The 21,971-nt window shown below is 39.0% G+C and overlaps 1 protein-coding gene across 5 annotated transcripts in view; it reads right to left on the bottom strand.

Moving 5' to 3' along the window:
- The window catches only part of LOC116727149 (rho GTPase-activating protein 44-like), a 65,230-nt gene extending 44,961 nt beyond the window's left edge, over positions 1–20,269 (bottom strand). For 2 of the 5 annotated variants that reach the window (XM_032574358.1, XM_032574359.1), the window contains exon 1: positions 19,583–20,269. In XM_032574358.1, the coding sequence (XP_032430249.1) occupies positions 19,583–19,635 (53 nt within the window). In that variant the 5' untranslated portion in view covers positions 19,636–20,269. The remainder of the gene's footprint in view (positions 1–19,582) is intronic. The other 3 variants (XM_032574362.1, XM_032574363.1, XM_032574361.1) reach the window with 2 other exon arrangements.
- Between the last annotated feature and the right edge of the window lie 1,702 nt (positions 20,270–21,971).

Below are 21,971 nucleotides of genomic sequence, written 5' to 3'. Positions count from 1 at the left end.
TAATCATTTAGTTAAGTATGATACAAAACTGCATGTCAGTTGTGTACGACTCAAAGGTGCAAGCAAGGTGTTGCCTTCAAAAATAATATTTACATAACAGAAATATATTATATATATATATTATAACAGAAAAGTTAATAAAAATACTATAATGTCAAATGCTGAAAAATGTTTATTTGTTATCGATTGCACTGAAACTGAAAACTCACATTTCTTAAGTCTGTAAGCAAATCAACAAATAGCCAGTCCTTTGATGTTTTGAGTCCTTAAGAAGAAAATTTAACTTAGCAGGTCAGACCTGAGAGGAAGTCGACTATTACAGGTTTTCGTTTTGTTTCTGGTCACTGCAGCGACAGGCAGCAGGACGGGTCGATGAAGAAACTCCTCCTGAGAGGTTAAACTGAGAGGAAGGGCAGATGAGGGAAGCCTGGCTGTGTGAGTCATCGCCTGCATCATTTATCTTCAGGAGGCTGAGACACAACAGACCGCTCGAAACGTTCTGGAGGAATAGATCCACATGCACCGGCATACAGGAATCACAAAGCTTATCACACCTTTTTCTTTACAAAAATAGATCTGAAAATTGTGAAAGGAAAACCGAACAGTAGCACAGCCGAATGCTGGAACGCCGATGCAGATGAGGTGTACACATCCACACCAGTGATCAATGACAACAAGAAAAAGGTTTACCCAGGAAAACACAACTGCTGCCCACACACAGTAACACATTTCACCTCATATGGTCTTGGCTTGTATGTGAAATACCGTTAGCACATTAGTAAAAAACACTACAATATTCCTCTGTAAATCCTGGGAGTACAATGCAGACACATGAAGTTTCCTCCTGCAGTAAATTGCACCATGGTTAGCTTGTTTTAAAGCATTTAGTGTGGGTCTCTTCATAAACCTGGCTTATTTTTTTTGTCAGAGTTTTGGAGATGCTAAGCACCAACTTGGAAAAGCTATTGAAAGAAAAGCCACAAAAAGAAGAAACTTTTAAGGAATTGTGTCTAAGTTATCTTAAACAAGATGATTAATGATTGATATCTGGTGAAGCATTAGAGATGGCAGTCTGTCTCTTCCATCAGTGCTTCAAACACTGAGCAGCCTTCTGACAAACGCTAGCATCCCTCTCATTAGTCCCCGTCCACAAGCTTCAGGGCCGGCCTGCATCAATAATGACTAAACGCTTAGCCACCCCAGCGCAGAAAGTCCTTGAAGTCAACTTGTGATGACACAAAGGGACGGTGCATCATCCCCACACCTGCTGCCACCGTTACAGAACGCTGACAAAGTGCAGAGCAGTGTGATTTGACGCCTCCATGCATGACAAACAGGCGGCGTCCATAAACCCGCAGCAGCGACAGCGGTTAAAACGCAGCAGAGATTTGTCATTCCTGAGACAAAGACGAGTCTTTTTTACTGTGAATGATGAGTCTCATTACTCAGCAGAGTCAATTAGCTCCCCTTTAGTTGTGCTTAAATGTGACCCACAGTGGAGGAAACTACTGGTGTTAGTGTGGAACATCTATCACCTTCTGAGCAGTTCTTTGTCTTTGATTTTTTGAGTTTGAAACAAGTTTCTCCCACTTAGCACATTTACAGTACCTTCTAGAAGTATTGCTATAATCACATACTCTGATGTACAAGATTGGGATTCTAAGTATAAGACCAACAAAAGTTAGAGCATAATTATGAACAGAGTTATAGATGGATATGTGAAATCTGTGTGCACATTTGTAGTCAGGTTTCTGAATTATTACTCTGTAGAATCACTTTTCACTACAATTACAGCTGCATGCATTTCCCCACTACCCTCCCTTCTTTGTAGACATTTCTTGCACAGTTGAATAGAATAAAAGCTTTAAATATTTCAAAAAGTCTAATGGTTAATGGCACCTTAATTTCAGATGGAGACTTGCCCATTATATTTTTCTCAATCAACCTTATAGCAACCATAGAAATGATAGAAATGTATGATAATTTCTCTCATGTCTGCATTAGATGTTGCAGACGAGAAATAATTATCCTGCCTTTATACAGATGTTTACATTAGATCCTCAAATATGTGGGAACTTAACATATTTGGGTCTATCTATGGGTGAAGATAGACCCAAAGAAAGTTGGTTCATCAATCCAGCATCATTCATCATGTTTTGTCCATGTTCAGCTAATTTGAAAATCTCAAAATAAAAGTACTTTGTTACTGTTATCTAGTAACATAAACTCATGGAGTTACATGAATCTGACTTTAACTAGAACTATGTGTTTGATAAAATAAGACTAGTTGAACATTTTGTCAACAAACACTCTACCTTGCATGGCAATGTAAACTATTTGAAACACCTGAACAGTTGCACAATAATAAAAATGGTTCTTTCTCACTGAATTTTTCAGCAGGACATTGAGGCAAAAATATTTTCCTTCATCATCCCAAATTGTAAGAAGCATAAAGTTTATAGAAATGGTTAATTTGCTAACTTCGTTTGTTTACAAACTGATGAGATTGAAGGGAATGTTGGAAGTAAAATCCTTATCTAATGTTACGTGTTTTTCAGATAAATGCCTTTGCTTTATCCATCACCTGTTTTGTTGTTTCCTTCCCAACTCTGACAGAAACATGTTTTTGAAATTCTCTCTGGGATGTGAATCACACATTTCTCTCTGCACCCTCTTACTCTGCAGCTCAGAGAGACCCAACACATGCTTCCTGCCGTGAATCCTTCAGCTTCAATCTACTGCTTCACATGAAGGAGTCACAGTGTGACAACAGACAGACACAAGAGAAGTTCAAATGTTATTCAGGTTCCTCACATTCACCTCCTTTAACAACACCCACTGCAGGCCGCGGCTAGTTAGTCACCTCTGAATTTAGCTCCTCAATATGTGTTCAGCTCCTTTAAAACAGATTTTTTGTTCCTTATAGAATCAGTATTGGAGTTTATTGAAAATATGCTTTTAAAATTTCAGTGTAGAGAGTGTGCACCATGTGATGTGTAGCGGCTGCGTTTGATTCCCGGTCTTGGTCAGTTGGCTGCATGTTCTCCCCTTCTCTCTCTCTGACCTTTTTTCTGACTACCTACTGTTCAATAAAAGCCTCTAGTGCTGAAAAAAACCACCTTTTTTAAACAATAGTGGTGTTGGAACATAACTGAACTTCCCCGAGAAGATTATTCTGGTGAGAATAAGCAGAACTATTCCGGTTAGGTTACATGGTCCGCTTTGCCTCCACTGGATTGGAGCATTAAAGCTTGTGGTCACTCTAACCCACTATGAGAGAAATGTAATGAGTCCACAGTTTAACACCTTATATCACAAAAATAAATTAAATCAAGCAACAGCTTTAGATCTTAATAAATCCGCTGAAAGTTTCACATTTCTTCCAGATGAATGAGTTTAGAGTTCACATATCCATGTAAAATAAATGGCCCAGAGAGAAAGTGGGCTGTCTGGTACTTTATGACTCAGCAGCTGAGTCATAACAGGGAAATCCTATAATGCTATTTATAGCCTGCTCTGGGAAACACTTGGGCTGAGCAGAAGAGGAGAGAAAAAACGTCAATCCTGTTTCTGGTCTCAGAACAGGTTTTAGACGATGCACAAGAGTTTGTTTTGCTTTGGACTAAAGTAACATGAATTGACTTAAGCTTTATCACATTGAAAATGAAACCAGATTTACTGCAAAGCTTCTGGCTGTTAACACAGTGTCAGGTCTTTGACAAATTTAACTTATTTAAACTGTTTTTTTTGTTTTGTTTTTAACGCTGTAACGGGTCCCAGAAGAAGCTGTAGGGAACAGGCTTTACTTGGTGATAAATTGAGAGAACATAAGGTAAACTAATTTCTAACCAGAAATTAGTTTTTGTATCTGATCTACTTAGAGTATTTCCTCAAAACAAGTATCTATCGTGATCTCTTCTTGAATTTTGCTGTTTTTTAACAGCTAAAATGTAACTGAATCTGTCAAATTTGTATCAAACAGGCCCTCCAGTCCAGAGGGTTTTAGATTTTGTGCTTTAGCCTCACCCATTTGATGAGATGGCTGGGTTTTTGTTTAATTTAAGTTTTAGGCAGATCTGCAGCATGTACGCGATGCTGAGAAAAAAAAAAAAAAATTCAGTTACAGTTATTAATTTTATAGAGATGATTAACGTGTAACATGAGATATTTTTTTAAACACATGAATAAATGTACTCAAATTAAGTTTGGAGCATTATGCCTTATTCTCTTAGCCCGGAAAGTTATATTTAAGTGATTTCTTGATTCGGTGGGTTAGGCAATAAAAAGGTCATTCATAATTTTAAAAAGAGCAATTACTACTCACACACAGGCAGGCTTATTTAGATATATTCTCCCATCTTAATGTTTTATCGTCTAAAACATTAAGGAAAAAAATGTAAGAGTCCAAATCCTTTTTTTACTGCGGTGTAGCTCTCAGCCTGGTTCAGAAGTTGGCACCTCTGCAGCTTCCAAAAGAGCCGCACAAGCCATTTAGTCTGAGGGCAATTACCTCTGTTCACCTACTTGTGGCCGATAATGAGCGAACCCAGCTGCTGCGGTTCGTTATGAGCCACTCAGCTGGCACCGCTGCAGGTTCCCTGCTGTTCAGTGGCTGAGCAGAGAGAGCCCCTGCACAAAATGACAGCTGGTAAGAAATAATATAAAAGAAGAAAAAATTAACTGCAACTGGAAATAGAAAATAAACGCTTCAACAGTTTTTTTTTCTCTTCTACACAAAAGAGCGTTTAAATTATTAAGTAAGCCTAAAAGTTAATCACCTCACACCCATCATCGCTGTCGCTTCATGTTTAAGTCATCGATGCTGTCGGGGTGTTTGCATCATCGCGTCAGCGGCTCCCTGTGGAAATGACTCAACTGTTGCCATGGAGTTTCCTGCATGGAAACCAGCACAGCGATTAAAGCGCTCTATAGCCGAGGACGGCGATGTCAGTCAAAAGAGTCGGAAAAGAGAAACTTCTACCTCCCTTTGCTCTGGTTTTCCCCTCTAACACATTTATTCTGTATTGGGAGAAAAACTGAAGAACCTTCCTCCTGATTATCTGCTTTCTAGGTCTTTAAATGTAATTTAAATAGAATATGACGTGACAGAAAAAGAAAAAAAACTATGAATTACTAATTCTGTAATGTGATGTTATTTATATCTGTGAATCATATCAGATGGTCTGTGACTGAACAGAAAGCATGCAGCCATAAAGACGCATCATGAGGTCAAAGACGGGATGCACCAGATGGTCTGAAGCCCACACAGCTCTTTTCTCCACATCATCCCTCAGACTGGGTTGCCATAACTGGAAAAGACGACTAATTCCAGTACAAAAGCAGTAAATCCTAAACACAGATATGAGACCAATCCTGAGTCTGGAGAGGCAAACGGTAATTTTCAAAGTTCTAGAAAAATCGTCTTGTGATGGGAATCTCTCAGTATTACGCTGATTGATGGTCAGCCACTTAGAAACTACAAATCTGATATTTTTATTGGTCATTAAACATGGCACGCCAGCTCACACCAACCCTAACACTCTTCTGAGTGGAAGCTGTTACTGAGAAAAAAAACGACTGCTTGTTGTTTTGAGTGTTTGGAAATGAAGGTCAGAAGCTGTAAGAAGCTTCTAAAAACTAAAATATTTTCTAAAGATGTTTCTCAGGGGTCTAATCGTTCAGCTACAACTGTGAAGTAGATGTCAGCAGATGACAGAAGGCTGTTTTCTTTTCCCTTTTTACCCATCAGTGGACATGCAGGATATGGAAATGTTTGTGATCGTTTGAAAAGTTTAGGTTAAGGGTGAACATGTCATAAGGAACGCAGAAAAAGACCGCTGTTTTTAGGAGTCCTACGCTAGCTCACTATGCTAGTGCTAATATAAGTTGCTGAAAATAAATCCTGTAGACTCTTTTTTTTTCATAAAAGTCTGTTTGCCTGCAGGGCTGTGTAACAGCGACTGCTCTCTAGACAACACATCTGCTCCTGGTATCAATAATTAAAGATCAATTACAGCTGAAAGTCTTCCCAATGCACCAGGATAGTTCAAATAAATGTCAATCTAACACCTAAGAGAAAAGCAAGGCTTTTTCCTTTATTAAATTTGTTATTTACTTTGACAATATAGCAAATATCTAGAAAAAGTGGTACCTTAGATTTGAGAAAAGAAAATGAGAATGAAATATATATTTTTTAGATCTGTTCAATGTTCAGTTCATTCAAAAAGGAGAAAAGCAGGTTTTATTGTCATTTATAGCTGTTGAAGAGAAACTGGAAACTGATCAAGTGGTATCAGCAGGTGGGAGTTTTAAAAAACAGACTGATTAGAAATCAAAGGCTTTTTGATTGGTACATTCCTGGTGATTACAGATCACGTGACAGAAATACAAATGTTAAGAGTCACTTTCTGCCTCTGCACTGAACAGCTTGAGCTGTAAATGTTTTCCTATTAACAACTAAAAACAGATTTGAACAATATTTACCCTACAGCATCGAGGTCAGGGGTGTTCAGTGTCAGTCCTTAGGGCTTTCTGCAGGAGTGTGCATGTTTTTTACATCACTATGGCAACACAACAGGATTATCTACAACCACAAAAGCCTTTTTAAATCAGAAATATATAGAATATACTGTATGTACATATATATATTTTTTAATTAAAATATATTTTAAAATATATTCGCAATATATTTTTTAAATAAACAATAATTGTAGTATTTATTGCCAAATAAGACATAATGTCTCCATTTATTTTCATTTTAATTATTAACATTTTGTTTAGTCATTGTTGTAACTATTTTTAACAGCAACCAGAAAAACAAAAACATTTCCCCGTAACCCAACAACAACAACGAAAAACAAAAACACACGCGCATCGTTAGACTTTAATTAACTGGAAACACAAACTGATGTGAACGTGATCGTTTGTCCTCTTGACCCCTGACCCCGGCCTCGTCTCGCACCACAGCTGGCGAGGTGGAGACATCTGAGCCGCGTGGGTTTGACTCCTCATTAAAGTTTAACAACGCGGCCGGCAGCAGGTACGGTGGAAGCAGGTGAGACGCTCACCTGTGTGGCGCCGTGTCAGACAGCCGTTTTTTTCCCACAATGCAACCTGTCGGACTAAAGGAGCACCCACAAGCTCACTGCACAGTCAGCAGGTGGTAAACGGGACTTTTTCTAATGTTTTCTAACCAGTTTTAATGGCAAAGGCACATCCCAGTAAATTATGTGATCGTTAAAAAGATAACTGATCTGAGGAATTAAATTTAAAAGGTGTAACTCGTTTAGGTTCGTTACACATAGAGAGATAAATCTGAATTATTTACTTCTGTTAATTCAGATGACTATGGCTTACAGATAATTAAAAAAAACTAATTAGTTTCTGAGAAAATTACACACAACCCAAAAAACAAAGTATTTTTCTGAAAAGTATATCCATGTATACACAGTATATGCACTCATACTGCTGCGTTAAGGCAATCAGCCTGCAGCTCTGCTGTCACTCTCTCTCTGAAATCTCTGTTGCTCTTAAACCTCTTGTTTTATTACCAAACCTTTTCCTTCCACTTAATTTTCCAATAATGTGATCAGATACAGGACTGCGTGAGCAGCCATTTTCTTCAACAATTACCTATCATAAGCCATCAGAGTCAGAATAAATGACTGAAATTTAATATGTTACAAATCTAGCGAACATATGAGCTTTAATTATTGGAATAATTTAACATTTTGATGATGAAAAAATAGCACAGAGATGGACATGCATTCATTCTTGGACAAAATAAAGCAATTAGTTGCTCTTTCAACCCTACAAACATTGTCCTTTTAGCCACAATCTCATATTAACGAAATAGAAATTTGTCTGCTCGTCAGATGAACAGATGAGGCTGAAGCCCTTCGTCGCCAGGCGTGAAGACGTTCCCATCGGAGTGGGAGCTGAATGAGTCTAGAAGCAGAGCTGGCTACACCAGATAATGTGTAAATAATGAGCTTGGCGAGTCTCCTCAATCAGCTCAGCTCGTCGTCTCAGACGGTGTGTTGTTTAATGTGAGAGGGAACGGGTGGGAAGCATAAGGTTGCGACAGACGAGTTTCGATTTCATTCCAGCCGAAAAACAAACTAGTATTCCAAGTGGAAAATGTCAAACATGAAAAAGGTGAAATAACCTGGTAAGTCTGCATATGTTTTTTTTTTAAACCAATAGTTAAATCCCAGTTTGATCTCATTACGTACACAAGACGTCTTACAATATTCTTAAGTGATGTAAATTTATTTGCATTTGTAAAAGAAACCAATCCAGCCAGATCCAGGACACAAAGCAGCGAAGCTTGGATTCATCCTGAAGCTCTGTGTTTGTTTCTTCTCAACAAACACACATGTAAAGTTTAACAGACATCTAAAGGCGATTGCACACCTTCTGTAAACTTTCACATTTATACCAATTATCTGCTGACAATGCTACGCTGAATTTTGAATCAAAAATGCTCAGTGGGAGGAAGCAAAAACAGACAGATGGACAGACCGGTCGACATACAGATGGGTTCGGTTTTTGGACAACTGGACTGGAAATTAAATCAGGACACACATCCCCCCCCATACTCTTATTTTTTTCAGTGTCTATTAAGAGCATGAAAACTGGGACCCTAATTATTGTATTTCCCAGCATTCATGGAAGAGCAGAGCTGCTGCATCAGTTGTTAACCAAAGATTAACCCTGGTTTTCGACTCCAAAGCAGACAGAGAGGAAAGAAACGAAGCAGCAGTCGCAGTGAAGCTGCGGCTTACAGAAGCAGACAATCTAAATCTGCTTCGTGTGCAAATTAAAACAGCTCAGAAAACCTCCCGATGAAAATAAATAAGTTTTAATTCATTACAATGTTAACGAAAACAACCACTAAGCAATGTATTTTGGATTAAAATAGGTTTGACCTTTTCTTTGCCATGTCACAATAACATCTGATGACAGCATCATGCTGTGGGAACGTTTTCCTCAGCGGGACGGTGAATAGCGGTGAACTAAACACACGGCAACACTGTGAGCTGCAAAAGATGCAAGACTATCCAGCAGGTTGACCTGACAATGAGCACAAAGAAACTTACACCCAAAAGATAAACATTTCTACAAAGTACTGAGTCAGTGGAGCTGAAAATAAACAACATACCTGCCAGATTTATATTTGTAAAAATGTTTAAATGTATCCTTTCTCTTCTCTACTGCTTTGATTTGGCCTGACTCATGAAATCTAAATGAAATGCATTGCAGCAACTAACAGCTCACATTTTGTAAGGTGTTGGAAAAAAACTAACTTTGTCCTCTTTGTACTTTAAACTACATAAACTAAGATTCAGCTGTTTTATTCCTCGTGGAGGGATTAAAAATGTGTCCCTGAGCTGAACTCCTGCCGAAACATGAACCTGTGGCGCCTTCAGAGAGTCTTTCATCCAGACCAGTAATCGTTTCAGCATCATGTTCTGACAGGATGCTGAAGTGCCGGTTTCTACGCCGTCGCTCGGCAACACTCCTCCTGACATCAGCGCGTCTGCGACTCGTTCCTGAGCGAGGTTCCTCTGCCTGATCGCATTCACAATCATGTTCTGTTATTTTACGCAGTAAGCCTCAGCGGCTCTCGGGAGGTCCCTCTCATTCTTCCCAGTGATGTCATTTCCTGTGCTGTGCTTAACAACCCTCTGAGGAGCCATGCTGGTTTTAGGTGGAGCCCACTATGACCTCATGGTTTTTAGGGCTGCGTCAGAGGCGGTTTTAGTCTTTGTTTGATCCTTTTTAATGTATCTTTATCTATTTCAGAGTTTTACAAGTACAATTTGTGAAGTTGTATTCGTTAAAAGAGAGTAATGAAATCCCTCCCCTCGCCCCCCACAAAAAAAAATTAAGTGAGTGCAGCTTCTTTAAAAACCAATAGCAAACTATAATTTTTTATTAACTATTTGGAAATATTTGGTATTAGAGAACTGGTGCTTAAAAAGGTTTTAAAAGAGCTGTTGAGGAAACAGTTTGAACATTACCTGTGAGGTCCCCCAGGGGTCACTGTTGAATGAATTATTTCCGTTTTATTCAAATGAGATGTGCAAACTATCAAATATACTAGGATGTGATGTCACTGGAAATGGATAAAACTGTCCAAAAACAATCATGTTGGTTTAATTTGAGAATCTAAACTTTAATGTCTGCATGACAAGGACTGGCAACCAAAATCCAAAGAAAACCATTAAAATCCTGTTACTTGTTTCCTTCCACCTAACTTTCAATTATTACACCAGGATATAGGTTTTGACAGCCAGCCTGATGGGGGGTGTCTGCTGCACAGATGTCAGGTCAGCTGTCTTTCATGGTTGTATTTTTATTGATCTGTGTAAATTTCAACACTGAATTTGGGTTTTCATTAAGTTAACAGGTGCAGAATAATACATGACCTGAATTCCTGAAGTAAATGCACTCTTTGACAATAATCTAATTCATTGAGATACACCTGCAAAGTGATGTTTATAGTGATAATTAGACTTTTCTTTTTAGATAAAAGAAATAAAGATCATGTCTCACTCTTGATGGAGCAGCCTGATGTCTAATTTACTAATATTTGTTTGAAAAGCCGCCCTGTCATCCGTTTGTCGGCTCCTTCGCGGCTCAGAAACAAACCGAGAAGCGACTCCATCAACACACTCCAGTGAATTTCTTAACGCTCCACTGGCAGAAACATCTCCTTTAGAAAATCCCCAGGCGTCCACCCCCCAAAAAATAAACTCACGTCTCAGAGGCGGTTTGACTGACGGCACCGTAAACATATTTCACCGCTGACTTAACTACAAATCTCTATAAAATTCAAGAAACAAAGCAAGTGAATCTCTTCTGACAACATTTATGACTGGTGCTGCATCAAAGATGTTTTTGTTTTTTTTATGTCAGCCTCTAACAAGCTAAGTTTTAATTTCTGAGGTTTTATTCCAGTATCTATTGATGTTTTTTCTACTGCTTGTGTCTTTTGCATTAATGGTTCCACTCTTAACTGGTGAACTTGTTTCCGGTCCTGTGAAAGAATTGGTTGCTCTTTCCTGCTGGTGAATTGACCAGTCAAATTGCACTTAGCCTATTGTCCACATTAAACCAGAGGACAGACACACAGTGAACACCGGGTCTTAGTTTTATAAAACTGATCTTCCAGATTTGCTGCCGCAAACAACACTTCTCATGACCTTCATTCAACTCTTGCATAAAACCCAGATTTGGGTAATAAACGAATAATAGTTATCCAGTCAACAAACACCAGAGCTGTGAATCTCTGCAGCTCCTCCAGAGTTACCATGAGCCTTTAGGCTATTTTTCTGAATATATTACAGCCATGTCTTAGTCTGCAGTTGTGACATACTTTTTCTTTTTTAAGATAATGGATTGAACAGAGCGCTGCGAAATCCTCAAAGTTCAGAACATTAATTTATAACTTAACCCTGCTTTAAACTTCTCCACATTATTTCTGACCTTTCCGCTGTTTATTCACTTGTACTCTTTCACAAACCCTTAAGGTCGTCTTAGAACAGCTGGATTTATGCTGAGATTAATGTGTGCACAATTAGACTCTGACGGCTGAAGGATTTCTGAAGGAAACGGACTACACAGGATTTTATTTAGAGGTATGAGAGGATGGGAGTCTCATTTGAAATGCACTCCACACTTTTCAAATTTCTATTTGGAAAGGAAAAAATTAAAACCAAGGAAAAGATTTCCTTCAACAAAGCTGACGCTGCATTCTTACTAATTCCTTAATATTTATGATAAAATATTACTTGCAGTAGCAGATTATTTCACTTATAAAATGGGGAAAGTGTCTTGTTATAAGTGAAATAATCTACCAGTGAAGCTAGTACATTTCTTTTATCAATATTAAGGAATTACTGACTTAAAACAAGATCCTATTTCTTGCCGAAAAGTTACTTGTAAGTTAGTTTTGTCTTATTTCAAGTGTACCAAGATGCACTACAAACTAGACCACAAACACTTGATAAGACTACTTGGTGCTATCCACTGACCATGGCCTTAAATGACATTCAACAAATCTGATGCACTTCTAATAAAATCTTCCCCACCTACAGTAGATTAACACCTCAGCTGAGCCTGCAGAGATACATACAACACCTCCTGCCGTAAACATAATGCCATCCACGTCAGGTTCATTCAGCTCGTTCTAAGCACATTTTCACATATCTTACTGTATAGCAAGCAGCCCGAATACCTTATTATGTTACAAATGAAAGGCAATAAATTATAAAAAATCAAGACAGCGTTTCACAAATTAGCAGGTGCGCAAACAGCTCTGTCTTTGACAAATGGGTTCATTATGTTTCGGCTGAGTTGTCTGGCAGCCAAGGAGGAAAAACATGTTGGGGTAATTACTGTACACCTCTATGGAGCCATTTATATTAATACAACCTATAGAAGAAATCCATAATTGTCCAAAAACGACTATAAGGACTAAATCTGAGTGTAAAGAGAGCCTTAAAGTGTCTGACTGCAGAAGAGATCACAAGACTTTGTTAATGTGAAAGATCTGCAGGATGTGCATAGGCTGAAGTTTGATACAGTTCATGTGTGATTTATATCAACAATAAAGAAAACAAGCAAGCCCTTAAATCCTCACGTGATGCATAAACTGGTGTTTTCATTTGATGTGTTGGTTTAACAGGCCACACTGGTGGTTACTGGTTTTATCCTGTAAATCTGTAACAATAACAGAGAAGAAGCTTTTTATGTCTCGTGAGCCTAAGGAGGGGGAATTATTTGGAGTTATTTCAAGAGGAAGGAAGATAAGTTAAGTAAATACATATTTTATGAAACAATAAGCACTCATAACTCAGGTTGGATTTCCAGTTGGGTCAGGGTTGAGTCAACATCTTGAAAAACCTGTTTTACAGTTTAGATTTAATTATATTTTAGCATAGCAGTTTGGAAAGACACAAACCTGCATGTTCAGATATTATACAAAGTCAAAAGTAATATTCAGTTCTAGTTTTATATAATTCCCCAATTTCATCCCCAAGGGGGAGTGGTAGCATCCTACAGACAAGAAAAGCCAACTCTAATTATGATATATCTAACAATGTCTGGATTTGACCGTAGGGTTTTAGAAAAAAGCAAAACGATGAATGAAATCTTAAAATAAACAGAATAAAATACTTAAAAAGTAGAATAAGAAACAAATCGAAGAACATTTCAGCAGCATGAATCTCATTCTTTTAGTCATGAGTCACTTGTCACGTGATATAAGGAACACATACATAAGAGAAAAAGTATGAGACATTACACAGCTTTTTCCAAAAAGCTTCAAACACAGCTTGTCATAAAAGAGCTAAACGGTGAGTCTAAACCATCTCAAGCTCACATTTTCCCCTGATTTCTTCACAATTAAGAAAGCTTGTCTAAATGGCCCATCATTGCAAACCCAGATTCTGCTTCTCTGAACTGTTTTCATGCATGGTTACAGTAAATATGATACGGTTTTATCAAACTGCCTCGCAAAACACCGGCTTGCACAGGTTTGGGTATGAACTGACAATATTCTTTATATTGAAGCGGGACCAAAACTGTCCCTTTGTGAGGAGGTAAAAATGGGCCCTGTCTTGATTAATCGTAGCGCCGAACCGTTCAGCTTTTGGCTCCGGCTGTGTCACAGACAAGAGCGCAAGACTGTGATCCTGTGGAGAACTGCAGGGAAACCACATCCCTCCTCCTGCAATCGAATAAAACCTGACATGCAAGGCTGGTTTTACGAGGTCGCTCCTCAGGTTTCATCAAATGGAGGCAGAGAGAAATAACCCAGAAATAAACAGTGTACAGAAAGAAAAAAAATAATCTCTGGCCCCTCGCTCATCAATTAATCATTCAGTCACTATTTCTTCCTACAGCCTGGAATGTGACAAAGAAAACAGCGGTGCAGGAAATGAAGCCATTAATGATTTGCTGCTTTAAAAAAACGAAAACAATTTCTTGTGTTCTCCTCAATCACCAAAGCTGACAGACTATGTTGCCACAGTCCCTTATGTCCTGTCAACCTGCAGCTTGAATATTATACAGAAACAAAAAAATACAAAATAAAAACAATTTTCTTTTATCTGATGTAGTTAGATAAAAGATCAGAAAACTGTCTCATGATATCTCAGATTTCAATCCATTGCCATCTTTAAATAAGTATTCTGCCTCCTTTGAAGTGCCGGTCTGGGCAAACAGTATCACTCAATACGAGCAAAGACACTAGTGAGAAACCCAGACATATTCTTTTATCGGCAGCACAAACATGGAAACGAGAAGATGAGTTGAAACACCCAGCAGGAAAAGTGACAGAGCCAAAAGAGGATTAGAGCCCGTTCCCTTCCTGCCATAACGCCGCTGTGCTCACACACAGAGTTACACGTTTTCATTCAGTCGCACAGTTTATGCAGCATTACACAGGATTAATGGTCCAGGCAGACTGTTTCAGAGATGAATTTAACTTTGTCTGAACCTCTCTTGACCTATATCCTCAACTGGAGCGGTGCAGCAATGCCGCCCTAAAGAGGGCACACTTCATCGGAGCGAGGATGCCCTTGTTGTCTGCACAACAAAACAGATGCAAGGATGTGGAGACGACTGCAAATGCAAAGCAGAGAAACTTGAGGAATAGGATACTCAGACTTCCACTCATAACCAAATCTAAGACTAATCAGTTCAATATTGTCAGAGTGTTAATGGGCCTCTCAGATTATTGCTAATCAATAAAAGGCTACAACCTCTGAAAATATTGTGGGAAGACACATTTTCCAGAGGGCGCTGTGGGAAATATACCAATAATTTTATCATAATAAATGCTGACATAGAGAAACAACACCACTGATAACGACTAAAATTCAATTCTATATTATTTACCTAAAAGGTTGCAAAGAAAAAGTACAGGTCATAAATCAGATATAATGACCAAATGTCTCATCTGTGTTTTAAGCTGCTACTTTTCTAACTCTTCTAAGCCTCTTATCTCTCAATCCTTGATTATATCATACAAGTATCACTTTAAAACCTGTAATCAATGATAAATCAGTTACTTTGCGAGCTAAACAAAACAAACAAGTTGTACCAGCCTCAACTCATCAGAAAAAAAAAAAAAAAGCTTCAATCAGCCTCGTTGATCCAGCAAGTGTCATTTCCAAACACGACAATTAATGTGTTTCGAACTTGCCTAACATCATCAAAGAGTTGACTAACACGTGACCCAAATTGCCCGGGGAGCAGTGTTGACACATGACTCTGACTTTCTGCAAAAACCTTAGGGTGGGGTTGACAAACACAGACAGACAAAGGCTTTACAACACCTACTAAAAGCATAACTAAGAAATCAGAGGCGAAAGAGGCCATGGCACTGATGACACGCTTAGGGAAAAGTGAATTTACATCCACTAAACAGGAATATAATGCCAAAAACAACACTTTACTAACACTTGGTGATAAAATAGACATGTTTTCTAACTAAAGGAGTTAAATAAGTATTTGGATTCAGATTTATCTATAGTGTCAACTTTTGCCTCAAACATGTCCACAAGTATTAAATAAATCAATCATTATTGTGCATTCTGATATTACGTGAGGCACTATGCTTAGCTGATTGATTTTTCTTTAGTTAAAAATCTGAACTACGAGGCCACTGTCTATGAAAATGAAGACATGGGATTTCTCAAGTAAATCTATTCTCAATCATAAAATAAAAATCAAAATTTATAGGTTCTGTGCATATTTTAAACAGGATATTTTTCTCCATATAATTAAAAAACAAAAACACGCAAACACTGCAGAAAAAGTTACCAAATTTGCAAAAATATTCCTGCAAATGTGGACAGAGCTTTCACACGAGAAAAGAAAACTATTCTGGCATGTGTCCCAAGACGTTTCAGGATCTTAACAACACCTCTGTTTTGGTTTACATAGTAAGCAATAGGTTTCTTAGCACAACAATTAGCTAATCGACAGGTTTGCCAACTTACAGCTGGAACACTGTTAAGAAGGGTGTGGTGGCATTCCCAGATTTCCAGCTTTTGAGACGAGTCTAACGCAGATCTATGCTACGTTTGATTTGTCTCAAAAGTCAAAGCTCAGATCTGGGAATGGCGTCAAGATCGGGTCGAGCTTGTTCTACTAGCGAGTTGGAAAACCTGTGGGTTAATTTTGGTGGTGCTAGCTACTAATGGAAATAAAATTCAATAACTATTTGCAATAATCAGGCATGACATTATGACCACAGACAAGCAGAGAGGACAAGACGTTACATTTTCATTGTGACAGCTGTTATTAAAAGGGATAACCTACACTAGGCGTGGGAGCTGTGGGACATGTTAGACAAATCCATGATCCATGGAGACCCCATCTCACAACTTACAGGATTTAGAGAATCTGCTGCTTGTGTGGACCAGATGCACACCATCAACATCAAAACAAGGGCCACCAGAACACTACTGCGAGTGGTCATAATGTTATGCCTGATCTGTGCATTTCTGTTTATGGGTTCAAACACTGAACAAGCATGTCCGCAACAAAGGTGGTATGGTACTTCAACTTCATATCACATTGGTGTAACTCAATGCAAGCTACCATAAGTGCTAGTAAATAGTTTATATCTGAAACCCTGACGGAGGAGCAGCCATTTTGAATATTCAATTTTGGGTTGCTTGGAGACCGACTTTCCAAGTTGGATTTCTGAATTCAGGCGGTGTTCCCTTTTGTGTTTCCAATCTTCGGCATACAAATAGAGCTTCATGGGTCAGACTCAGACTGTTATTTTGTTTATTAACATAATTGACATTTGATTTGTGTCAGCATTACTGCCACCTACTGGCCTGGTATGGGTATTTCGACTTTCCTTGGAAGTGGAAAAGGGGAAGCGGAGTTGTACCTTCCCCCTGTTGCCACACGCTTACTGAGGATGAGAGATTGCTCCAAAATCATAGAAACAATCCACACACATACGACTTTACCAAGTAGTGTCATAAACTGATTTTAGCACTATATAAAACTGATTAAAGTTGTACACAGAAATACATAAACAAATGGATGCATTCATATAAGTATATTAAAATTCAATATAGTCCAATCTGATAAAACAAAGCAATCATATTTAGTTTATTGTGGGAACTTTTCACAATTTTCTATTTAAAGAAATCAATGGGCTGACTTGGATTTTCTCTTTTTGTATGGATTGATTGATAAAGTTTTGATAAGGCTCTCATATCAACATCAACTCATAAGAAAAAGGTTTTATTCTGACTTTATGAATCTATATAACAGGATGTATATTAACTACAGATGAAATGGGCCTTTTTGTCTTGTAAAGTTGAGATTACATTAGCTGTGAAGTGGCGCCACGTAAATAAACTCAACAGAAAAGTCATAATCAGGTCTGACTTCAACCTTCTGGGTCAAATAGAGCACAGCACACAAATTTGTGTGGCCGGGTCCAGTTTATTATTTTGGATATACCTGGATAGTGTTATCCCCACTAGGGGTTGAACGACTACATATTTTTTAAGGTCGACTACATCATGATAATAGTCGAGTCGATGTCGACTAGTCGCGGTGACGTCATAGTGACGTAAGCGCAAAAACCCTTCACAACTACTTGGAGGCTTTATTAGCTATTTTCACGGCAAATATCGACCCCCCCCCCCCCCCCCCCCCCCCCCCAACACACACACACACACACACACACACTCTCCCCTTCTCCTGCTTTTACTAAGTCTATTATGGAGATTCTTCGTGAGCAGCGGGGAAAAGTTTGTTGCACAAAGTCGGGTCTGACTTTTTTTTTCTAAACACCGGCTGATGCTGATGATCTCTGGATAGTTACTATAGGAGTCAAATTATCACACTGACTACATGGTGCTTTTGGAACATCACAAGCCAAACTTGTTATGAACGGATCCCGTTTGGTTACAGCTGAATTCAACGAAACCACCTGCTTCTCCTCCGCCCGATGCGCGGCAGGAAGCTCTGCTGACTCAGCAGATTGAACGATTTAAGATATTTTCTAGTCAACGTCAACATGATAAAAGTCGAGTCGATGTCGAGTTGACTAGTCGTTGTGACGTCATAGCAACGCAAGACGCAAAGCTTTGGAGTAACGTACAGGCTTTATTACCCGTTTTCACGGAAAAATACGGCATTTACACAGAACAGCAACAAGTGAAACAACAAAACATCGGGATAGTTTATGATAAATAATAAGTTGCTGGGAAACCAACATTCAAAAGGAAACGCACATCTTTTAGATGGCATGTAAAAACAATAAAAAGAGGGGGCGGGGGGGAGGGGGGTAAATAAAGTTCACTCGCTGTCAATATTCTCTTCGCTAAGAGTTGTTGGGGTTTTTTCTTGGTTGACATGTAGGAAAACAAGGGCATCAACATGAGCCGGATGAAGGCTTGCCCGCTTTCTCGTAATGGTATTCCCAGCGAGAGAGAAAATCCTCTCGCTGGGAGTGCTGGTTGCCGGAACAGCTAAATATTTTCTGCTGAGGTTTGCCAGACGGGGAAATCTGCCCTGGTTGCTGGCCCACCACTGCAGCGGGTTCGCCATGGTGGGGATCTGTGGTAGCGAAAAAAAATCAAGGATTTCTTCGGCAGCACTGGTGCTGTGTGCTGCTGATCCCCTGTAACTCTGGTAATGTGGCCCAAAAAGTTGCAAAAAATCTTCTTCACGTCTGACTTTTTTCCCGGTCACCGGCTCGCTCTGATCGGGCGAGTTTTAGACGGCTCGTGTTTTGTAGTGGACTGCAGCTGCAACTCCATCTCCTTTTAAAAACACTGTAAAACCACAAATATGCATCCATCTACATATCATTTAAACTAATGTATTAACTTATTTTTCTTGTGTCTTGTGACCTATACTGTGCTGCCAGATCAGCACAGGCTGTCACCACCGGCAATCACATGACTGCAACTAGTCGACATGAAATGTAAAAACTCGCGAGATGTCCTAGAGTCGACTAGTCGACTAGTCGACTAATTGGTTCAACCCCTAATCCCCACGAGTACAACCTGAAGCTGGCATCATGTGATCCCCTCAAACAGATCTCTGTCACCTGAGAAAGTTCCAGTGGAGAGTTTGCTGCCCTTAAGCCTGAGTGTTTGACCCTTCCACCTCTAACTATCCATCACTTCACAATTACTAATCACCGGTGAAATGTGCTCTTATTCCCTGATTAAAACCCATTTGCTGTATTGTGCTTGGAGGCTCTGCCAGCAGCCGCCCTGCGCCTGCCTGTCATTGGTCGGTGGGCAGCAGCAGCAGCAGCAGCAGCAGCAGCAGCCCAGCTTCTTGGGTACCATGTCGGCTCCCTCCTCATCAGTGTGCGGGTTCGCTCCTCCCTTGCTGAGCTCAATCAATCACACGGCTGCACATTATGTGGCACTCACACTGACAGTTAACGCTTTGTGCGAACCGAGCCAAATGTTGCGGCATCGAGGAAACGACTCTGGCGACAGATCTCCAAAAGCCAACTGAACGTGGCAAGGACGCGTCATGAGTCCACACCTCGTGTCATGAGTCCAGCTCTTACCTGCCCACTGTCTGGTTGGCGAGCTGTCTCATGCGGTTGAACTGCTTCTTCATCTTGTGTTTTTCTGCGTTTCCACCGAGCGGCAGAACCTCTCCGCAGATCTCATTGATGAATTAAAGTCCGCTCTCCGCGCTGATCCGAAGCAGACGAGGCGGTTCGGTCGTTAAATATCCGGTCCGGGCATCGCGGCAGACAGTCGGTGAGTTAATTCCAGCTCATTGTGTTTGTGAACACTGTGTTTCTGTCCTACGCTTCGCTCCGCAGCTCCGGAGATGCTGAACCGATTCCTCTCCCCCGGCGTTGACAGCCCGACGCTCCCCGCTGGTGCATCATGGGAAACGTAGTTCCGTCCTTAAAAAAAAAACATCAATTTAATACACACTCTGCTGTGGGTTAGTATCCCGTTACCCCCTCGAACAACATGCGTAGCATGTCTCCCACTGTGGGCGTGTTGCTCACCGTGACACAAACAGCAGCATTCATACATTCATTAAAAAAAACATTAAATGCTGTATCAGTCTGCTGTCTTTTTGATGTTCAGTACACATGCACATTATGTATATTATGTTCATAAAAATGTTGTACAACAGTGTATTGTTATTATAACTTTATTGTTGTTAGTCTTGTTTTTATATATATTTAACACTTGGAAGCTTTGTGTGAACCTACATATCTTTCATTTCCCCATTAAAAGCTACTTCTATTGCATTCTATTCTATTTTATTTTGATTTTATTTTTTTTTTGAATAAAGTCCAATGAATCCAATCAGTTAACTAAGGTTAACTTGAAGACACAAAAGCCTGACGTCCATCAGTCTGGAAAAAGTTACAAATCCATATGTAAGCCTGCAAACTACACCGAGAGCCTTTATCTAAATATGCTAACGAGTGGATAGCCTTCTGAATTTACTTTAAGGGAACATTAAAGAGTTATCCAGCAGGTCACAATAGAGCCTAGTACAATACTTGAGGCACCGCAGGCCTCACCTGCCTCAGTTAGGTTCAGTGTTCATGTTCATAACATAGAAAGCAAATATTGTAAATAGTCCATGCAAATCCTTGATGGCAGCTGTTGCAGCCAGTGGATTCCACAAGCAGTTACTAGGTTTAGGGGGCAGTCACCTTTTCACGTTTGGATAGTTTTGTTTTCCATTAATTAATCATATCACAAAAAACTTAAAACGAAATACCAGAAAATACTGGTGTGGCACAAATACATTTTTTTTTATAGTGCTGCAAGTACTTCAAAATCACAAAAAACAAAAACGAGTTGTTCTCAGGAACCAGATCAGTTATCCTGTCATTACATTTAAGCATAAGTGGCAAAAGCGACAAAATAAACAGAAGCCACTTATTTTCACTTCATTATAAGCAGTAGACACCACAAAATATTGACAAATATATATTATATCTAAATAACACAAGTGTCAGCTAAAGAATATTATATCAAGATGACTGAGCTAAGTGGTGATACTTATATTGTGCTCTTCCATTTTTAAAACCTTTCAGTAGGGAACATGTAGCATAACACAACATGAACATTATTTATTTTATGCAGTTAATCTGGGACCACAGAAGCAATAATCTGTGATCAGGATCTACAACATTTTCTTTCTCCAACTAACTTCTAAAGTTCCTCAGAAAACTCCCATGTCCATGTCTCCCCCGTCACATGGCCAAAAACTATGCAAAGAAGCTAATTGTCACTTTAACTGACTGGCACATCATTTTGTGCACTTTGACCTATCCACGTTCACTTCATATTCTCTAAACATTATTTATTTTTCACTTCAAAACTTCGTTTTTGGTAAAAAATATCAGTAATATTTTCCATTTTTGTATGGTACCTTAAGTCTAAAACAACAGTTATATATATATATATATATATATATATATATATATATATATATATATATATATATATATATATATTTGTATGAACAAATGAGCAATCATGGTTGGAAAAAAGTTCTTGTGAGAAATCAGGCAGAACCTAGGCAGGTAAACAGCGCCACCTCGAGGCTATTTTGTGATTTAAAAGAGCGAGGGAACCACATTAAATCTATTCCTGTGTTTTGAATATCTTCATTGTTCGTGACTTTAATCACAAACTTTTATTTATTTTATTGGGATCTCATGAAGGAGGCCAAAAAACCTTACAATGGTAGCGTCCATTTTAATCCAGTCCCTGATACTTTGATACTCCTAAATAAAATCCAGTGGATTCAGTTCAGTCACTTCATTGCTAACTAATGGAGTACACCTATGTGTATTTTATTCTGCAGGTAATCCATCATGAAGAATAAAGATGTGGAGATATTTTACCCATGGTTAGATCATAAAACTATAGCCAAACGCTTTAAATATCTTACAGAACATTCTCCAGTCT

Source organism: Xiphophorus hellerii, chromosome 10, assembly GCF_003331165.1.
Source record: "Xiphophorus hellerii strain 12219 chromosome 10, Xiphophorus_hellerii-4.1, whole genome shotgun sequence".
Lineage (NCBI taxonomy): Eukaryota > Metazoa > Chordata > Actinopteri > Cyprinodontiformes > Poeciliidae > Xiphophorus > Xiphophorus hellerii.
The sequence above is the reverse complement of the archived record's forward strand: the minus strand, read 5'-3'. Positions and strand labels throughout refer to the sequence as shown.